The sequence below is a fragment of the Pteropus vampyrus genome, unplaced genomic scaffold (assembly GCF_000151845.1).
Source record: "Pteropus vampyrus isolate Shadow unplaced genomic scaffold, Pvam_2.0 Scaffold10, whole genome shotgun sequence".
NCBI lineage: Eukaryota > Metazoa > Chordata > Mammalia > Chiroptera > Pteropodidae > Pteropus > Pteropus vampyrus.
The window spans coordinates 373,139-394,991 of NW_011888791.1; the positions used below are offsets into that span (position 1 = coordinate 373,139).

At 37.9% G+C, this 21,853-nt stretch overlaps 1 protein-coding gene across 1 annotated transcript in view; it reads right to left on the reverse strand.

The window, feature by feature from the left end:
* REC114 (REC114 meiotic recombination protein) overlaps positions 1–21,853 on the reverse strand; it is a 112,828-nt gene that overhangs the window by 1,193 nt on the left and 89,782 nt on the right. The window contains 5 exon segments of the mRNA XM_011375483.2: positions 2,674–2,760; positions 4,334–4,355; positions 5,790–5,799; positions 8,848–9,028; positions 16,247–16,330. Coding sequence (XP_011373785.1) covers positions 2,674–2,760; positions 4,334–4,355; positions 5,790–5,799; positions 8,848–9,028; positions 16,247–16,330 — 384 coding nt within the window.

Sequence of the window (21,853 nt, forward strand, 5' to 3'; positions counted from 1 at the left end):
CAACAGCCTGAATAACAGAACACAGGAAAGATTAGGGAAATAATACACACTAAAAATTAGTGTGAATTAGCTTTACAGGGCTCCTTTACATAATGTTTCTAAATACACATAAGAAGTTAGATAAACTTGCATCCTTAGGTATTTTAAATGTATTAATGAAATGATTTGCAAAGATCCTACTTTAATGAAGAATAGTGTGCTGGTAACACTATGGATTGATAAGAAAACCTAGCTTAGTTCATCTTTCCCACCTCACACGTGGAGGGATGGCTGTGAGCAGTTCACCATGTGGAAACGGGCTCTGAATGTAATAAAGAGCAGTCATAAACTGACCATCCAAAGCAGCAGTCCCCAGCCTTTTTGGCACCAGGGACTGTGGGCATCTAATGCCTGATCTGAGGTGGAGCTTAGGTGCTGATGCTAGTGCTAGGGAGCGGCTACAAACAGATGAAGCTTCGCTCGCAAGCATGTCGCTCACTTCCTGCTGTGTGGCCGGGTTCTTAACAGGCCACTGACCGGTATTGTTTTGTGGCCCAATGGTTGGGGACCCCTGGTCCAGAGGACACAGTTTACTCACCAGTGTCTTTTTTCTGGCCCTTTGCATGAGGTTTGACAAATACAGAAAGGCATGCAACCATCAGCACAATCAACAGAATATTTCCATCGCTTTTCAGGAAATCCCCTCATCATACCCTCTCCTGTTGTCAAACCACTGATCTATTCTCCATACCTTACAGTTTTATCTTTTCCAGATTGTCACATAAATGAAGTCACAAAATTGAGCGTTTTTTTCATGTATTTATTTGCCACCTGTATGTCTTTGGTAACTTGCAGTGTTTTAAAACCAGTTGAATAAGTTGCCAGTACTTAAATATTAGAGTTCAAGTAAGTCTGATAGTGTTTGGCAATTTGGAAGGTATGGCAGCGACACCGATGTAATGACAATGGGCTCTGCTGCGTCCACCTGTGCTTGGTTCTTGGACACGTCCATCTTAGTTGCTCCTCAAATAGATGCTATCAGGTAGGTGGTTTTATAACCTCTCTATGGATGACAAGGTTTGGTGTGTATTATACAACTTCTCTAGAAATTACGTATGATAGAAATTTACTTTTCTAAACTGAAACCAGCTTTTCAGACTCTACCTAGAGGTAGAAAGAGGAAAAGGAAAGTAACAAGGAGCCCTGTTCTCCAGTAAGAGCCACTGTTAGCATGTCAGTTTATCTCCTTCCAAACTTGCTGTGTATATGTGTTTACTACAAACAATAAAGTTATATATGCTGCTTTATACCCTTTAAAAAAACTTTTTACTATGACTATCTTTCCATGTCAGTAGAGATGGGTGTACATCCCTCTTAACTGCATTTTCATGCCATCCATGGTGATTCCGCATTTGAACCACTCGGTATCTTATCAGTGAGCGTTTATGATGTTTCCAATTTTGTTACTATAAACAATAGTGAACAACACCCTTACATGTATGTTTGTGTAGCTGAAAGAGAATTATAGATGTTAAAGTTGACCTGTATTGTTCAGTTGCTTTCCAAAAAGTTGTACTAATCATATTCCTAGACTGTCCAGAAAGGAAACAAGTAACATATCTGAGCTCAGTCTGCTGCTTTTTCTTATTTGTACATGGTTCTTCTATACTATGTAAAATAAACTGGGCTAAGGAAGACCTTTTATAGCAGCTGATATTTCCTGAATCACACCCTACCTTATTCCATGTTTTTTTTGGTACCTCTACTGTCCTCAGCCACTCTGATTCAATTAATCTCTAACCCTCAATGCAAATATGAGGCTACAAACTGGCACTATGAAGTCTGCACTGCTGCTGGACAAAGAAACTTTTAATTTTTTCTCTTGTCATCGTTGCAGTTATTAAAAGAAACCTCTAAAGTTTTTTATTCTGATTGTCCATTTATTTTGAGTTAGTGGTAAGCCAGATGGAGAGAATACCCATATCTTCTTTTTCAGTTAGTACAGTTTGATACATTAAAGAGAAAATTCATCCTTTAATAATGATGAATTCCATGCAGGATTCCGTGGGAAGTGTAAGCTGCTGGCCTGCGAGCCTGTCAAGCACCACCGGGAATGCAGTGAGGGGACAGTCCTTGGGGAGTTCCCAGCAGAGCAGACACCAGGTAACAGTCTGAAGGAAGAGGCTATGCAGGACTCGTGACAGCGCACTGCAAGGGGCCGGGAAGTCCGGGAAGTCTGAAGGCAGGTGTGTGGGAACAGTTGAATCCTGGGTTTCCACACATCCTAGCTGGGATCTTAGCACTGAAAATTTGTTCCTGTAGAAACTACTGGTGATCTGACTCCAAATTCATATTGTTATTTGTCTTAGAATAGTTACCAAATTTCAATTAAATTGAAATTCTTCCCTTTATTTCTCTTTTTGGGAAAGTGGTAATGAAATTCTTTCTCTCACACATTTAAAGGCTAACACTCTAGGCCATTCTTTCTTTTACTTCCTTAGGAGCACAGTTCTTCAGTATGCACCATCGTGTCTAATCTCACAAAAGAGCAGATGAAAACGGCCTGTCTCTGTAACACCTTCTCTGAAAAGACTTTAGGTTACTAATCTAGAACAAGAAAGTGACAGAAGGATACAAATTTTCAGGATCGCTGTTTTTCGTGACAAGAAAACTAAATATGGAAATAGGCCCTACCTGAGCTAACCAGGCCACTGAGGTCCTTCCTGCTGGAACACTTGTGCGGGCTGGCACACACTGCTGCTGCTCCGGGTGCTGGTGTGACTGTAATGAAACAACGGCAATAAGGAGACTAGCTGAAAATGATCATAAACACCACAGGCTATTAAAGAAGTGGAAACACATGCATTCATGATCAAAGAAGAGTATCAGAAAAGAGGGCAAAATCACCGGCGGTGTAGTCTGTCCTGTTTTAAGCTGGGCTGTTACTTGATTTACCACACAGAGGTATGCACAGAGTTTAAATCGGGCTCCTGCCCTGGACCTGGGGTTCTTCAGTGTCTGACAGACTTAGTGCTCCTTTCTGTCCAACACTGTGGTGGCGTACTTGTCTTCAGAGGCCCAGCTGAGGACCCAGCCCGGGACATGCTGGTACCGGAGGGCAGTGGACATTGCCAGCTTCTGATTATCATGATATTGGTTACTTAACAATTATTACTCAGGTAATACATGTAGACTGCAGAAAAGCAAAGCAGGAAAAAAATGCTCTATAATTGTAAGACAACCACTTGTTTTTAATAAAAACTGGGTTTTAAAAAACTTTACATACTTTTATTGAACTTATCGGGGGTGACACTGGTTAATAAAATTATACAGGTTTCAAGTATTCAGTTCAATAATATGTCGTATGTATATTGCATTGTGTGTTCACCACCTAAAATTAAGCTTCCTTCTGGCCCGTTATATTTGACCCCCTTTACCCTTATCCACCTCTCCTCCCCCGTCTCTCTGGTAGCCACTAAACTTGTCCACGTCTATGAGTCTCTGTCTGGTTCGTTTGTTGCTTTCAGTTTTGCTTAGTGTGATAACCTCAAGATCCATCCATGTTGTATGCCAGTTTTTCATCTTACGGCCGAGTAATAGTCCATTGTATATATTCACCACCTCTTCTTTATCTAGTCATCTATCAAAGGACACTGGTTGTTTCTATATCTTGTCTACTGTGAACAGTGCTGCAGTGAACATCGGGGTACATGTATCTTTATGGATAAATGTTTCCAAATTTGGGGGGTGGATACCCAGAAGAGGGATTGCTGGGTCATATGGTAATTCTATTAATTTTTTGAGGAAACTCCTTACTGTTTTCCATAGTGGCTGTACCAGTTTACATTCCCACCAGTAGGAACCCTCATACACTGCTACTGGAGGGAAAAAAATCTCAATTTAGACATTCTGAGAGAACGAGTTCTTAGACATTGGTGATAAAGGGAAGGGAGCCACAAAGAACAAGGTAGAGGTCCAGCCATCAAGAACCCACAGCCCAGTGAGATCCTAACATGTAAAACATCGATTAGAATCTACCCCAGGAAGTGCTAGGATGGAGGCAAGTGTAGGGCTTTGGGCTCACAGTGGAGGGGGTTAACTGGAGGGGGTTGTGCTGAGCATGAAGTGCAAGAATGCTCCAGAGTGCCTGCTATTTCAAAAGAAGCTATGATGTGAGGGACTGTTCTCAGAACACACATGACATAGTCCAGGCAAATACCACCAACAAGGTGTAGGAGGAGGCCTGGGGGCGTAAAAGGCTCTGAGGGCTGCTTCAGCCTACCAGCACTTTAGGAGAGCCCCACCAGCCCTCCGCCCTAGCCACAGGACTGCAGATCTGGCTCTGTTCAGATACCCTCGGCTGTTGCGGTGCTCATCTCCAGACAGGTGTTCCCACACCACGTGTGAGCTGGTGGTATATAGGGAGAAACCAAGGCCTTCTCTGGAAGGTGCCTCTGCTCTGGCTGCAGGAAGTCAGAGGTGCCAAATGTTTCCTGTCCTATATGGAAGCTGACTGTTGTTAGTAGGTATTAGCAAAAGAGTAGATCTGGACACATCAAAAATGTTGGAAGGACAGAGATGAAGGAAAGAACAAGGAGAAAACCAGTCAAGATTAAAATCAAAATGAGCAAAAGGGAAATGAATCAGGAGCCCTTAGGCAAGCCCCATTCCTCTCTTCAGCTTCCTCGCCTATAAAAAAAAGGTCAGATTCTAGTGCCTAGTGTTTCTTCCAGGCCTGATATTTGATGTTTTCCTAGGATACATATCAATTCAGCTAACACCATGTTCTTCAAACGACTGGAAGAGGCATCAACCAAAAGCCACATGCCACAAACACTACCATGTGTGATAGAAGCACCTGAGGCTAATGGGGTGGCTCCAGGATTAGACAGTTGATCCACCCAAGTGCACAGGGATGGAGGATTTTGTGCACACAGTAGCTGGAGCCCCCTGGCTGCTTTCTTCTGGAATTCTTGTGCTAAAAGAGGAGAGAGTTCACCTAGCAAATGCCATCATCCTCTTTCCTGTCTTTCCTGCCCTCCTCCTGGATGGGCTGGGTTGACCTAGAAGCCCTCAAGTCGAGAAACACCTGGTTAAGCCACAATTAGCAAAATTGCAAGGCTGATGAAAAGTAAAAACAAAATATGAGCCAGGAAATGACTCAAGAACTTGAAATAGACACAGAAATAACTCCATTTGCAACAAAGAACTGTTAGGTAAGTAGGCATGAGCAACAGGAGCCAAGGCCCAGTCCTGTAACCATAGACACTTCCCTCAAAGACCTTTCCTCAGCACCTCGCAGAAATACCTCCCTTTTAAGGTTAGAAATTACCCTAAATCCTAGAGCACGAAGGCCATAAGAGCTGCTGGCCTACACCAGCTACAAACACATGCACAGAAAGTATTGCCCCTAACTTCAGCCTCATTATAGCATCATCATAATCTCATGACTATGCCTGGAAGTTCATAAATCTAGTTATAACAGACTGAATTCTGAGTAAGCACATGCGCAGTAGGCAAAGCCTCGTATGTCAGTCAAGGTGACCTCACATACAGATCACCTAGGCCCTCCCATCACGGCCCAAATATAAGCAGACTTTCCCATCTCCACAATGTTACAGCTCTCCTGGCTGGAAACCCGCCCCTCCCTTTAGGGCGTACTATCTTACCTCTTCATAAGGACTGCAGCCTTCCTCAGCAGGGAACATCCTTCTAAAATGTACTTTTAATCTTTTTCTAAATCTCTCTGACGTGTAATTCTTTGCTGCATCAGCGGGTAAGAACAGAGGGTCAACAACACACAAACCCACTTTCTACTATCTACCACCTCCTCCCCCACACCACTCGGGCGACGCTGGATTTCACATCACCTCACTGGTGACAAAACTATGCTAAAGAAATATATAGGTATTGGGAAAATGACACACCTGAATACAAGAAAGCAACAAGGTGACTAGAGCTTGGCCACAGCTTATACTTTGTGAGATGGATTCCAAGATAGGGAGCATGACACCAAATTTGCATAGCGGCAACTAAGGGCAAACTTAGGGACTGTTTTGTCATTAGGATGACTAGACTCTTCTAAGCAGTGCTTCACAAGGTCTGCACTCTGGTGAAGTAACACGGTGGCTTTATCTTCTACTCTGCAGCCTATACTCCATCTTGCCATGGCCCTGTTGACTCTGGAGTCCTGACCCTTGCTAATTGACTAGGATGCTAATTCGTTCATTTGCAAAAGGCAGGCAGATCTGAAAGGGTAACAGTACTGTCAGTAATAGTAATAATGGATAATGCTATTTAAATATTGGCAAGGCATTGTACTAGGTGCTCTATATATACAGCATTTAAATCCTCCCATTTTACAGATGAGGTTCAGTGACTTGCATGAGATCATGCAACTCCTACTTGGACCATGATTCAAACTTAGATCCATTTTGATTCCAAAGCCAGTGGTCTTTGCACATTGTGCTCTCTTCATCTACTCAGAACACCAAACTATGGCTCAGTAAGGTCCCTGAATACAAAATCGAGAAAAGACATGAAACTTTTCCAGCTGCTTGGGATATTTCCATCTAGATATTTGGACCAGCCTTTAAAATCAGAGAGCTAGAGCCATCTGCTGCTGTAGCTCAAAACCTCCAGCTTGCATTTGTTACTACATGTTACAATTATGATTTATCTTTTTACATTTAGATAATTATGTAGACAGATTTGTCTTCATTACCTTTATATGGCATTCCAGACCTATTTCCCAAATTCTGGGACCCTACTTGGTTCCTGTTGTAGCCCATGCACTGGGTACTATAATCAGACTCTAACAACTGGTCAATGAAACTTACAATAAAAGGAAATCTATTTAAAGGGCAAAGGATCATAAGCAATAAAGACCCCCATAATAAACCACACTATCCCATTTGTAGAGAGGGGATTCTTTAAGAACATAGCAGGAGCTGATGAGGCATAATGTTTGAAAAGATCCAGAGTTTGTGAGAAAAGCAGTTTTAGGGTTGACTTCGCAAAAAGATCACGCAGAAACAAATGAAGGGGAAGAATTCTAAAACACCGAAATCTGATTTGGCAAACAACACATTTAAGAGGAAATCATACAGCATTTGCTTAAAGAAACAGACTTTACAATACATAATGTAAATTTATGTTCACCCTAGATAAATTATGAATGACAAGAAACTTTGGTGATAAAACAGCAAAAATGAATCATCTTGGTCCAGTGAGTTTAAGGAGACCTAGCAGGATAAAGCGATGGAAACCATGTTTGGACAGTCGTTTCTCAAAGCAGGAAAAAAAAAAAAAAACAGCTTGAAACTGGCATTTCATTCCAAGAGCAGAAGTAGGTGCTTATTCTAACAGCATCTGAGGCTATGCCAAAGAAATGAGAGAATATGTACTCCTCGGAGAAAGCCTAATAATGATTCTCAAGCTGAGATCACAAGACCGCTTTACACACTTAGGCCCTCAAACAGCTTTTGTCTCAGTTACATCTATCTGATATTTATCTGTTAGAAGTTAAAACAAAAATTTTTAATATTAATTCATTAAAAATAATAAACTCATTGTTAATATTTTAAAACATTTTTATGAAAAATATATTTTCTAAAAAAAGTAATTTGTGTAAACTTCTTTAACATCTAGCTTAATGGAAGACAGCTGGACTCTACTTTTGCATTCAATCTGCTGACACATGTTGCTTTGGCTAAAGAAAATCTGGCTCCACACAGATACGTAGATGGAAAATGGCAGAAGTATTTTAAAATAGCCTTTTCATATAATCGTGAACATTCTTTGATATGACACTAAAACTCAACAAGTGATAGTTTCTTAAAGGTTACTTGTAACAAAGAATCTGAAATCATAGCAATGAACTCTGTTATAATTAAAATCTATTGGTCTGTTTTGTACTTTGAATGGATCTTTTATCCATGCGTGATTTTTTAGCACCATACAGTTGGCCATTTGGAAAATACTGGCTCACTGAACTATACAGATCTTCCAAATGTTGAAACATTTTGTCATGTAATTATATTTAAAAAATCAAGTTCATTAATAGCAGCAATAGAAAAGTCTTCTGGGTTAGGAAGCTGTGAAGCTCAAGTGGCTAATAAAAGTTATCTGAGATTCTAATTTTTACTTGAGAAGCTTATTTCATCATTGTTGATAAATACTATCAGTTGTTGCCTTGAAATGACTGACACTCACTTTACCCATTTTTAAGAAAATGTCCACCAAATACCCAAACCTGAATAACCATAGTTTGTCTGTTGTTCTTTCAAGTAATGACAGTGTTCATTGAAGAAAGGCTAGCTCAGCTCCCAATGCAGTGACACAAATGCTGTCCCTTGGAACAAGTATTGTGCTTCAGAATGCAGGATTCTTCTGTTTGTTCTTATTTGCAAGTGATTGGTGAAGAATATGGTGTTTACTGGTACAGCTGGGTACCATAGCCTTGATTTGCACTAAGGTGACAACAATTTTGCTCACAATGCTTAAGGCAAATATCGTCAAAGTGAAAGGGGCAAATAATGTTTTAATATTACTACATGCACTGTGTGGGTCCCTGAAAAGGTTTCAGGGAGGGGCCTGTGGACAATACTTTGGTTACCGCTGTCCCATAGTGACACTAGAATGTAGCTGGGACCCCCTCCCAGTCTAATTTCTAAAATTATAGGTAGCTACAATGAGAATCAACCTCCAACTTAAATAAGTCACTCAATATTAGATATCTTTTAACCTACAAACCTGACGGACTCGACAACTGTGATCCTGGTCCCCAGAGAGCATTATTACCTCGTCAGGTTTTTTGCACAGCCAACACACACACGAGCCTACTTACTTGGTGCTGTAGTGGGACACCCTTCCCTTGGCTTTCATCCTCCCTCAGTGAGCTGGGGCACGGCCCGAGCTCCTGGCTGATTCCATCGGGCACCTGGACGGTTACGTACTGGGCCAGGCTCTGCACGCAGCTGCAGCAGTGTTCCAGCGACTGCTCCTTTGACTCTCCACTAAACTGTACCCGGAACATGCGACTCTTGTTCTGTTTGACAAATCAGAAGTTGTTCTAAGTGACCCTTGTCATATCACTTCAGCTTTATTTACTGTAGGGTCTTCTAGTGGGTGCCCCCTTTGCTTGGAGGAGGAGGAATGTGGATAAGGGAGCACGTACCCTAAATAATTGATGTAGGTATAGAAAAGCCAATAATTAGTTTTCTTCCCACTTTTGGGAGCTGTTCCTCATACTAAAGTTCATTTCCTTCAGTAAAAAATGGCAAAGCCCATACCATGCAGACCAGGAAGGTGACTATACTGACTGTAGTAAAAGATCAATGTTTCATCTTACTTTGAGATAAAGATTTCATAGCTTTTAATTCCTTAGTTGAAAAATCAGTAAAGCTAATACAGCATATCCCCAGCTCAACAAAAATTTTCTAGACCCGAGTATATAAAAGATCGAACTATGTAGATGCCCCATTAAACTAGCCAGTGAAACTGAAAAACAAGACTGGGAACAGGGGAAAGGCTGATACTAAAAGCTCATGTGTCCTGTCAATGATGTGTAGTGTCTTTTACCTTTAAAGAGGCCAGAGTACCATACAGACCACACACAGAATCATATGTTGCCTTTAATAGGCTGTGTAAGTTACATCCCTTGACAAATCAGCAAGTGAAGGAGAGATAGAATTAAAATTTTAAAGATCTGGCAACTACATCGAATTTATTTGATTGTAAGTTTAAGAAAGACTAAATTATAACAACACTAAACTTATTATTTTAATAGAAGTAGTTTCCTCTTTTTCTAGTATAATATTCTACCTAGTTTAGAGAAGTCAACTTACACAAAAGACACCCCAAATGGGATTGTATATATTTTGTACCTTTATTCAATTTCCTCCATACAGAAATTCAGATGCTAGCTTAGCATAATTGACAGTGCTTTCCATTTATTAAATCACACTGCTAACTGGAAAATGTGTCTAACCACAGTTAGCAAAATCCTGTAAGTTCCTATACACAAAATTCCTTGATTCTCCTGTTTACAATTTACACGATTTAAATGTTTAGATAAAACCACGAAGTAAAGCCCCATATTTAGGTTACAGAAAACTCTTGGCATGGCTGAGCAGTGGCCAGGTGTCATGTTTAGAAGAACAGACACTGCTACCCCTTTACTGCACTGCTGGGTTCCCTTCATTTTTAATTCATGTAATCTTCCCCTCCCCCACCACCCTCCGAATATACAAATAATCTATTATCACTCCCTCCAACAATAAAAAACTATGAAAAGGAAATATTCTTGTATCTATATATTAGAACATATACATACCCATATACAAATATATGTATTATAGTTTATATATTATATAATATACACGTTATATATATTACATATATATTTTACACTACTGTTTTGTAACCTAATTTTTCATTTAGCAATAACTATAAAAATAGACGTATACTTCATTACTTTTAATAGCTAAAGAGTATTCCTTTGACTCCCTATTAACAAACATTTATTTCCAGCCTTTTTTCCTATTATAAACCACAAAGGTTTGATAAGCAGTCTTATACACACATTTTTATACATAAATGCCTGAAAGCAGACTTGCCTGGTCAAAGGATCTGTGTAATTTGGTACCCAGTGGCGAACTGCCTGGGGCGAGATAGCACCAATTCTCTCTCACCCTGCATTCAAGCACCCATCTCCCTGCGCCCTCCAACACCAGGGATTCTTAATCTTTAAAAAAAAATTTTAACCTACTAGGTTAACAGAGATTTTTATCTTAGAATTTCATTTCTTTGATTATAAGTGAGGTCGAATATTTTTCTTACACTTATTGGTCATTTGTATTTTTTCTTTTGTTAGTGCCTATTCATTTCCTTAGCCACTTTTCTCTTGGATGAATAATCGCCAAATTATCAAGAGTCACTGAAAGCTAACTTTCCCTGAGGAAGGGAAAAGAACTGGTAAGTTCAGTTTCTGGTAATACTATGAATCTTCTTTTTCTGAAATTGAGCTGATTTCTTGTTTACAGTTAATCAGCTGTTTCCAATTCACTCTAGTTCAGACTCTATGTGAAGATATGTATATGAAGTTATAGTAGCTATTTCTATTACGATTCTCTACTTACATAACCTTTGAGAAGCAATACATTAAAAACTATACCTCATAGGTAGATGAAAAACTATATGCAGAAATAGACAATTATTAAGTGTATAAACAGAGCAAAAATCTCAGATCAATTGTATAAGTCTAGTGGTGTCTACATGTGAGTGTACATAGAATGAATTTGGGTATTTAGGGTTTTTTTGGAATGCAGTTCCAAGAAATGACAGGGAAGGTTGTATGTCTGACAGCTTGACTGCAGCACTGCTCCATGTTTCCTTTTGTAAAATTCTCAGATAGAATTTAAGCTTATCATCTGAAGCCAGAAATACCACTTCATTGTGTGAGGACCCAAGATAAACCCAAGGACCCAAGGTACATCAGGAAAAGTCTGAAAATGAGTTCCGTCTCCATCCCACATCCTTAACATCCTGCGGTAGCGCAATGGAAAACCTACCACCGGGTTAACGGAGAGGACTCCTAGGTTGAAAATCTTGACGAGATTTATTTTTAGGCCATAATTAAAAGTCAAAAAATCTTTTAAATTCACTTGCTGTGAAATGAAAAGTTTTCAAGTATATACTAACAGCCGGGAACAGTCCCAAATACGCACTCTCAGCTCCCATCATCTAAGGAGATTAGCTCAAAATTATTGTATGTTAAGTGGTGGTTCATGTTAAATTGTTCCCACATTACTTCAAAACACTTAATTTCAAGTAAAAAATCCCTTTACACAGACTCCTTGAGGAAAAAACGGTTAAGGATAAGTGCTTCTCTCTTTGCACTTCACTTTATGTACTCACAGAAAAACTCACCTTCCGGGAGGTATGGGGCCCACTAAATTCTAACCCACAGTTGTGAACAGCATCTTTGAGCAAAGATTTTTTAAAAATAATTTTTATTTTTTTCAATTACAGTTGACATATAATATTAGTTTCCGGTGTACAATATAGTGATTAGATGTTTATACAACTTATGAAGTGACCACCTGGTTAATCTAGTACCCATCTGACACCGTACAGTTATTACAATATTACTGACTATATTCCCCATGCTGTACTTTGCATCCCCACACTATTTTGTAATTACAAATTTGTACTTCTTAATCCCTTCTCCTTTTTCATCCATCCCCCAAACCCCCACACCCTACCTGGGAACCATCAAAATGTTCTCTGTGAGTTTGCTTCTGTTTGTTCATTTATTATGTTTTTTAAATTCCACATATAAGTAAAATCATGATTTTTGTCTTTGTCTGATTTATTACACTTAGCACAATAGCCTCTAGGTCCAGCCACGCTGTTGTTGCAGATAGCAAGATTTCATTCTTTTTTTATGACTGAGTAATATTCCACTGTATATATATACCACTTCTTTATCCATTCATCTATTGATGGACACCCAGGTTGCTTCCATATCTTGGCTATGGCAAATAATGCTGCAATGAACATACAGATGCATATGTCTTTTTGAATTAGTTTTGGGTTTCTTTGGATAAATACCTAGAGGTGGGATGACTGGGTCCTTCTTTGTCTCTTGATATAACCTCTGCTTTAAAGTCTATTTTGTCTGGCATAAGTATCGCTACCTCAGTTTTGTTTTGTTTTGTTTCTTTCATTTTCATTTTCATGAAATATCTTTTCCATTTCTTTACTTTCAGTTTGTGTGGATCTTTTGATCTGAAGTGAGTCTCTTGTAACCAGCATATGTAAAATTCTAGTCTTCTTATCTAAGTCTTTTGATTGGAGCATTTAATCCATTTATATTTAAAGTAATTGTTGATAGATATGTAGTTATTGCCATTTTATTATTCATATTTTTTATCTTTTTCTTAATGAAGACACCCCTCTAACATTTCTTGTAATATTGGTTTAGTGATGATGAATTCCTTTAGTTTTTTCTTGTCTGGGAAGCTCTTTGTCCTTCGATTCTAAATGATAACTTTGCTGGATAGAATAACCTTGGTTGTAGGTCCTTGCTTTTCATCGCTTTGAATATTTCAAGCCAATCCCTTCTGGTCTGCAAAGTTTCTGTTCGGAAATCAGCTGATGGTCTTATGTAAGCTCCTTTGTATGTCACTAACTGCTTTTCTCTTGCTGCTTTTAAGATTCTCTGCCTTTAACCTTTGGCATTTTAATTATGATGTGTCTTGGTGTGGGCCTCTTCGGTTCATCTTGTTTTGGATCCTTTGTGTTTCCTGGGTTTATATGTCTTTCCTTTGCCAGGTTAGAGAAGTTTTCTGTCATTATTTCTTGAAACAAGTTTTCAATTCCTTGCTCGCTTTCTTCTCCTTCTGGTACCTCTATGATTCAAATGTTGGTATGCTTGATGTTGTCCCAGAGGCCCCTTAAATATTCTCATTTTTCAAAATTCTTTTTTCTTTTTGCTGTTCTGATTGGGTGTGTTCTACTACTTTATCTTCCCAATCACTGATTCAATCCTCTGCTTCGTCTAATCTACTGTTGAGTCTTTCTAATGTATTGTTCATTTCAGTTACTGTATTCTTCACTTCTGATTGGTTCTTTTTATGTTTTCTATCTCTATTTTTATGCTTCCTATCTCTTTGTTGAAGTTCTCACTGAGATTATCGAGCATCCTTATAATCACTGTTTTGAACTCTGCATCTGGTAAATTGCTTGTATCTATTTTGTTTAGTTCTTTATCCGGAGTTTTGTTTTATTCTTTAATTTGGGACATGTTTCTTTGTCTCTTCACTTTGGCCATGTGGAAATTCTTAAGCCACAGGCTCTATAGTTAACATTACACGGTCTTAACCCATACAGAAGACATGGGGCCCAGTTAGCACCAAATTAGAGGAGAGCCAAGGAGATATCAGAGATCTCACAAACCCATTGACTTTTCCTGCTGGTTTTAGATTCATCACTTAGATCTGTAAGAAGTTTCCCATCACCACTAGGGTCCCAACCAGAGCAGTTTTCCCCACCTCAAGTAGTAAATTCCTCTATTGTAAAAAATGGGGTACAGGGGAAAGTACAGAGAAAGGACTTAACCAGAGATGGGATTTCAGCATTTTCTTTGACTGTTTGCTTTGAAACCAAAGCCTAGGCCAGAAGAAATCATGAAAAGTTTCTTCAGTTAGTTACTGGGAGTGAAAAGTAAAGAGGACCGTGGTTTGGGTTTACTTATTTGAACCAAAGTCCTTCCAGAAAGGGAATTATGGGTCAACTGTTAGCTAATCTACCAAGGCCATTTTGATCAGAATTACTGAAAAAAAAGGAAATACAAGTAGGCAGAACTTATATACTCTATTATTTCTGCTAGAGAAATAAATATAATCTTTCTGCCAGAGAAAAGAAATATAATCTTTAACACTACACAGAATTTAACTCATATTAAATTGCCTCACGTCCCTGCTCCATCTACCTCCTCCTATTGCAGGGTGATTTCTTATTTTTCTCCCTAGTTGTAGGGCTTGTTCATTTAGATCCCAGGCGACTTTCCTTGCTGTTTGCTTTGTATTTCTGTCACAACTTTGATTTGGTTGCAAGAGGGACAAAAAAAGCCTCTATCATCTATGCCATTTTTTTTTCCCTTCTCTCTCTACAATGATTATTTTTAAATTAAATTTATTTGGGTGACATTGGTTACTAATAACATTATATAAGTCTCAGGTGTACATCTTTATAATATGACATCTGTATACTCACTACTGTGTACTCACCACTCAAAGTCTAGTCTCCTTCTGTAATATATTTGACCCCCTTTACCCTCTTCACCCATCCCTCCACCCCCTTCCCTTCTGGTAACAAAACATTCTGTTGTCTGTAATATGATTATTTTTGAGTGTCAAACTATGACTGATTTTTATTTTGCTCTTTATAGTAAAAACTTTAAATAATAATTTATAATCAGGGAAAACTTAAAATTCAAATACATATGGCATGGTATAACTTTTTAAAAGACATATACATTCATTCAGCATGACACAGTCCAGGGCTGTGAGTCAGAAGCCCAATGGGTGGCCTAGTTCTCTGATAGCTAGTTATAACTTTGGCTATTGACGTAAGTTGAAATCAGTTCCCTCACATGTAAAAATGAAAATGGGGGTTCTAGAATTTTTTGAGTATATGCTACAGACCACTCTGGTGATCTGGTGAAGCCAGTGGACCCCTTCTTAGAGCAATATTTTTAATCACACAAAATATATAAGATTGCAAAGGAAACCAATTGTACTGAAATGATTTATTATAATATTAAAACACTAACTTGTGAATAATATATATGATTAACATACTCAATAAAGAGATCTAGCAATGCTAATAACCACCATAATTTTGAGGTAGTGATGAGCATAAATGACATTTAAGATATCTGAAACAACTATAATGTGATTCAAAAATAACTGTGACTTCTATTGGTGTAAAGCTCTAATACTGTGGTCTGATGCATACATTCGTCATTGAAGGAAATGATAAATTTCAATTAGAGGTCAGTGAAAATCCATGCATTTCCTGGTCTCCTGAATTTTTTGAGGAACCTTTGGACGGCCTGTGGACCCCAGGTTAAGACACTTCTATTAGATGCTCTTAAAGATCTCTTCCAACTTTCAGTCTATGAGCCCATTAGAAATTAGGATCTTTCACCTAAATTTTAATATTGCCTACTCAGTGAATGTTAATAGATTGATTTTTTATAGTTATTTCTGAAAAAAAAAATAATCCAGGGGATTAGTCTACATGTTTCTTTGATGAGAATTATTCTTTATCTTTAATATAGGTAAAAAGCAAAAGAAAGGGAATTTTTAATATTAAAGAGAGGAAAAATGAAAAGACATTCAGTGAAGCACTTCAAAGTACACAACTTTTTAACACCTCAGTAGCAAGACATACAATGATTTGCTCCATCTTCACTGGATTTGCACCCGGGCAATGGAGAATGGCTACACAGCTCCCTCAGACAGGTACTGACAGACCAAGCCCAGCCCTGGCTTTTCAGGAATGTCCTCTTACAAACTAAGCTTCTGCCTCTAGAGTCCTTGTTTCATGTTGTTCACCATGCAAACCTTTCTTAAACATGTGTGTTATTCTCAGTACCATTTCATCTGCAAAGAGAAGCTCCCACCCCCACCTCCCATATGCACATAAAAGATGAGTAGGGTGCACTTAAAAACAGCTGGCCACACAAGTATCTTGCCTTTATCGTTGTTCCAAACAACAGACAATCCATGCGTCTTACAATCTTCAACCAGTTCTTGCTACCAATGAGTGAAAACCCTTCCTGAAACAAAATAATTAAGCAAAATTAGCAAAAGAAAAAAAAAAACAGGACATGAAGAATAGCTGTAGTGCAGCTGCTTCCTATTAGAAAGTTGTATGATTATTTATTCTATGACTTAAACACAGGAGAAATGACTCAATATCACCAACTGCTAAAGATGACCCTTCCAATAAATCTCTATGTCCTAGTGCTCTTCCTGCACGTTAACACTGTTTCACCTTTTATTCATTTTCTTAATCATTTCATATTGAAAAACAATAAACTATTAAAGATGGTAAATGTCCACAGTCATATTTGCTATAAAATACTCTTCTATGCCTCTAAGATTTGCCAAAATATGACATTATATTCCTGAAATCCAAGGATTTGTTATACTAACATTAACTTACTGGACACATCCCTAACTACATAGTGAGATTTCTCTTCATGAGAACCTTATTTTCAGATTCCTATGAATAGAAAAATTGAAACAATTTGTTTTTGGAGGTTCAATGTTTAGTTCTTCATTTCAATCTGAAAAAAACAAACAAACCAAAAACAAAAAAGGCAAAGAGAGCAGTAGAAAGCACACAAGTCTCATAAGAGGGATAACAGTTGGATCCTAAAAGTGGAAAGATGATCTTTTTCTGCAGCTTATTAATAAATAGAATTAACTATCTAATGATTATGGCAGCTCATAAGCTCCAATTATGTTTTCAGTGGATTTCCTCAGTTAAGCAGCCCATTAAGTTAGAAAGTGTTTAGCATTTAATGAAACAAATACAGGGAACTGATAAACTGACAGTACGTAAAACCTGCATGCATATTGCCTTTCTACCTTGTAATGTCAGTCCACCCAACCAGGGAAGGCTGCTGTAGGCATTTGAGAAATCTCTAAGTCTTGGAAAACAACAACAAAATGTTATCTCTTATCCACTGGAATCATCACAAAATCTCTATTCTCAAATCCTAAAATGATGAAACTTCTGCAGAAATTCACAGCCCAGGAAAAACATGTAGGTTAATTCCTTAACATTTTCATTAGAAAAAAGAGTCAATTCTAAAATGTTGATTCTAAGAGTTTTATTATTAATGGTTGGTTTTCTTTCTTTTTTTAACAGAAAAAGAAGTTAGGTAAACCATTTATGATTTCTTTTTAAAACTTTCTTGGAATTAGCAAAAAGAAATGTGTTCATTATTATATCCCAAAACATGCAGATACTGTAGTTTTAAATGACAGTATATGGAGAAACTAGCACTCAAACGCATTGCTGGTGGGAGTACAAATTGGTACATCTCTTATGGAGGGCAACTGGCAATATCAAAATTACAAATGCATTTACTCTTTAATCTAGCAATCCCAATACTGGGAATCTCAGATCAACCTGCACATGTATAAAGTGACGCATGGACAAGGTTAAGCACTTCTGCATTTTTAATGATAAAAGATTGGAAACAATCTAAGTATGCATCAATGGTGGACTGGTTAAATAAAGTATGGTACTCTATACAGTGGAATACTATAAAACTGTAAAAAATAATGGAGACACTATATCAGCACTCTTCAGTAGAAATATAATTTGAGCCACTTATGTAATTTTACTTTAAAATTTTCTAGTAGTCATATTTTTAAAAGAAAAAGGATTTGGTAAAATTTAATATTTTATTTAACTTAAATCAAATATTCTATTTAAAATGTAAACAATGTAAAACATTATTAATATGACAGCACAAAAATAATGTAAACAAAGTCTTTGAAATCAAGTGTATTTTAAACTTACACCATATCTCAATTTAGATGCTGTATTTTCCATGGTAAAAATAAAATACAGTTCTAGCATAACAATAAAGTTGAGTTTTATGGGAAAATATTTTATACTGCTTCCATTTTAAAATCAAAATTTAAATTAAATTTAAACTCTGTCTTTTAGTTGCACTGGCCATATTTCAAATGCTCAGTAGCCACATATGGTCCTTAGCTACCTTCTCAGATGGTACAGTTCTATATGTATTGATCTCTACAGTACATACTGTCTAGCAAAAAAGCAACCTACAGAACAATGTCCATAATACATTATCTTTTGTATAAGAAAGGTAGGGGACATACAATGTATATAGTTGTGTGCTGCATAACAACATTTTGGTCAATAATGGACTGCATATACATGGTGGTCCCACAAGATTATAATGGAGCTGAAAAATTCCTATTGCCTATTGACATCGTAGCCATGGTAACATTCTAGAGCAATCCTTTCCTTCCATGTTTGTGGTGATCCTGGCGTAAACAAACCTACTGCACTGCCAGTTGCATAAAAGTATAGCACACGCAGTTACTGTAGTAGGCTCTACAATCTAGGTTGTGTTAGTGCACTCTATGATGTTCGTGCAATGACGAAATTGCCTAACAATGCATTTCTCAGAATATATCCTGGTAGCTAAGCAGTGCCTGACTATATATACCCTTATTATTTGCTTGCTTGCATTTACATTTAAAAAACAGAAGAATGAGTACACAGGAGACTAATAAAAATAGCTACCTGTAGGGAGTGAGACTGAATGGCACAGGGGCAGGGGTAGGGGCAGGAGTAAAAATTTTTACTGTATGCATTTTTATATTGCTTTGATTTTTTGAACCACACAAGCCTTTTATGCACATGTACAGAAATATTTGTACAAATAAGGATACTCATTGCAATATGGCATAAACCCAAGGAAGAGGTGGAAGCAAGACCCAAAGAAATGCTATTTCTATGTGAACCCTGTACTATCTTTGCAACTTATCTGTAATTCTAAAACTATAAAAATTTATTAAAAAGGAAAAGAAACGATCAGCTCTTAGCCCACGCCTGATCTTGTTTCTTCCTAGCTCTAGTCCAATTTGGGTCCTATGGGACTTCTCGGCTTGGCTATTCCACAGACCTCTCCATGTAAACTTGCCCAACTGGAACTCGACAGTTTTCTTCACACTTGCTGCCTCAGTGAATGGCTTCACACACCAGTCAGTTACCAAGGGCGTCAACCTGGTACCATGCTTGACTCTGTCTTTCTTCACTCCTCCTGTCACACCAATCAGTCCTCAAGTCTTTAGAGATTCTTTCCCCAGCTTTTTCATCTGACCCTTCTCCCCATTTACAATGTCACTGCTACGTCAGGCTGCCAGCAGTTCTCCCCAGAATTACTGCGATATCTTCCCAATTAGGGCCCCTTCTCCAGGCCCAGTTTCTCAATCTATCTATGCTACTGCCATAATAGTCTTTGTAAAACAAAAATCTGAATAAGTCACTGCCTTTCAACACAGGATTCCCGTCATCGCCTCTTCCACACCTGTCCCACCCCCACCCCATCACAAGAAACACCTGCAGGATAAAGTCCAAATTCCTCAGTGAATATAAATCTCTAACATTTGGCTTCTGCCTTTCTCTAGTGACTATTTCCTTCAGCTCTTGTACAAACCTTACATTAAAGCCATAGCAAACTCCCCACAGTTCTGCAAACATGTCATGCTCCTCACGCCTTGATTCCTGAAATGGCCTTCCTTTTTCACTCAACTTTTAAAACCCAGCTTTATCTCAACCATTCCTCACAAGGCAAAGAATCCTATGCTCTCTCAGGATTTTGTTGTGTCTATCACACTGTATGATAGTTACATTTCTTCCTCCCTGATTAGAATTAGAAGGAATCTCTAGGCAGGGCATGGCAGGTTTGAGTCCCCAGCAACTATCACAATGTTTAGCAAATATTTGCTACTGAGTCAGTCCCAGCAGCCATTCAGATTAAGACTCTGTGGCTATGCGGAGAAAGACTGTGGCCTTCCTTCCTGACAACACCTCTCAGTTGAGCCATTTTACAGCTCTTCTTCATTGGTTTGTCAAAATTATTTTGTCTTAGCCTCTATATATCTCTTCTCTCTGCCTCTTCCTCCACAACCTTGATTTTTTGCTTAATTAGCCTCTAATCATTGTTCGTTTTACCCCTAAACTCAACTGGGGCACCCTGTTACACTTTCCCAGAGCACTCTTTTTCTTTTATAGCATTTATCACTCTGTATGTGTGTGTGTGTGTGTGTGTGTCTGCCTGTAGAAATTATGTGCTTATTGTTTATTTTTTCACTAGACTAATAAGCCCCATGCAGGCAGGGGTTATGTCTGTTTTGCTCACTTCTGTATATATAGAACCTATTACAGTGTTTGACACTAGAAGATGCTTCAATGAGTTTTATTCAGTGAATGAATTAAAGAATGAAACTTTATTAAAATTAATTAACAATATTTCATGCCAGTATCATTTCTTGGGGGTAGTGAGGTCCACCAATTTATTACCTGTCCAATGATATAGAACATCTTACTTGTGATTTATACTAATCGTGTTCAAGATTCAGAAAGAGCATTTTTCATTCTAATGTTTTGGGATTTAGTAATCACCTGTCATTTATATATTGCTAGATTTTAATAATTGATCTCCCTATCTTTGAAAATCCACCTCTCTGAATCTCCTCTAAGACTTATCCATCTGGTGAATTCAGTTTAGCTCGACTGATGGCTCCTCTAAATAACAGATGCAGAGATTAGATTTAGACAATCTGACATCCAAAGATGGTAGAAAAACTATCTGTGTACTCACCCTTACCAAGTCTATTTCCCTTGCTGCTGATTCTATCATGGAGCTAGTTTCTTTAGTGCTTCAGACACCTCTCAGTTTTGACTTTACCTACCAGTTTGAGGGTATCATAGGGATCACTGGCATATAGCTATGTAATCTGTTTTAAAAACATGCCAGAGATGATCATAAATGCTTTAAAAAAAAACATAGCATTTTACTTTTATGAAAAATTGAAAATGCTCATGCCTGTTACAAATACGCTGATTTAAAGAAAAACAGCATAGGAGAATATGGTTACAAAAATAACTTGATAACTAACCTAGTCACTTGACAATCCACCTAGTCACCAAACCCAGAATACCAAAAAAACTTCTTGATGAATATGAGGTGTTTAGGTGCCTGGTGATTTATTTAAAAATTAGATCCTGGCTTAAGCTTCAGGGTTCTGCTTTTGACTCACTTTCCCGGGAGCTCAGGATTCATGAGGTTCAAATTACACTGAAAACGGGACAAAAAAATCCATCATAAAAGAGCTGCTACAGAATATGAAGATAATGTGCAGTGAGAAGAAAGCAAACAAAAGAACTGAGATTTTTAAAAATTAAATTTTTAATAATCATAACCAACTGTTTTTTTATTAAGCTAATAAAAGGGAGCAATAAGGTAGATAATAAAAATTTGTAGCTGGGTTCAAGGATTAGATTTTGATCTTAGATTTAAATATGGAAAGTTCTTCTACATTCAGAAATACACAATACTGTCCTTGGGGAAGAAGTAATTGTCTTACTCAGAAGGACTTACTCCTTAGCATGAAGATAAACAACTTTCTGTCTCAAACTGAGATGGCTCAAACTAACATGCCCATTCAATAATTTATTTTGGAGTTATAATTTTCCTAACTTATAAGAGATATATAAACAGTATGGTTTCATAGTAAAACAGTCT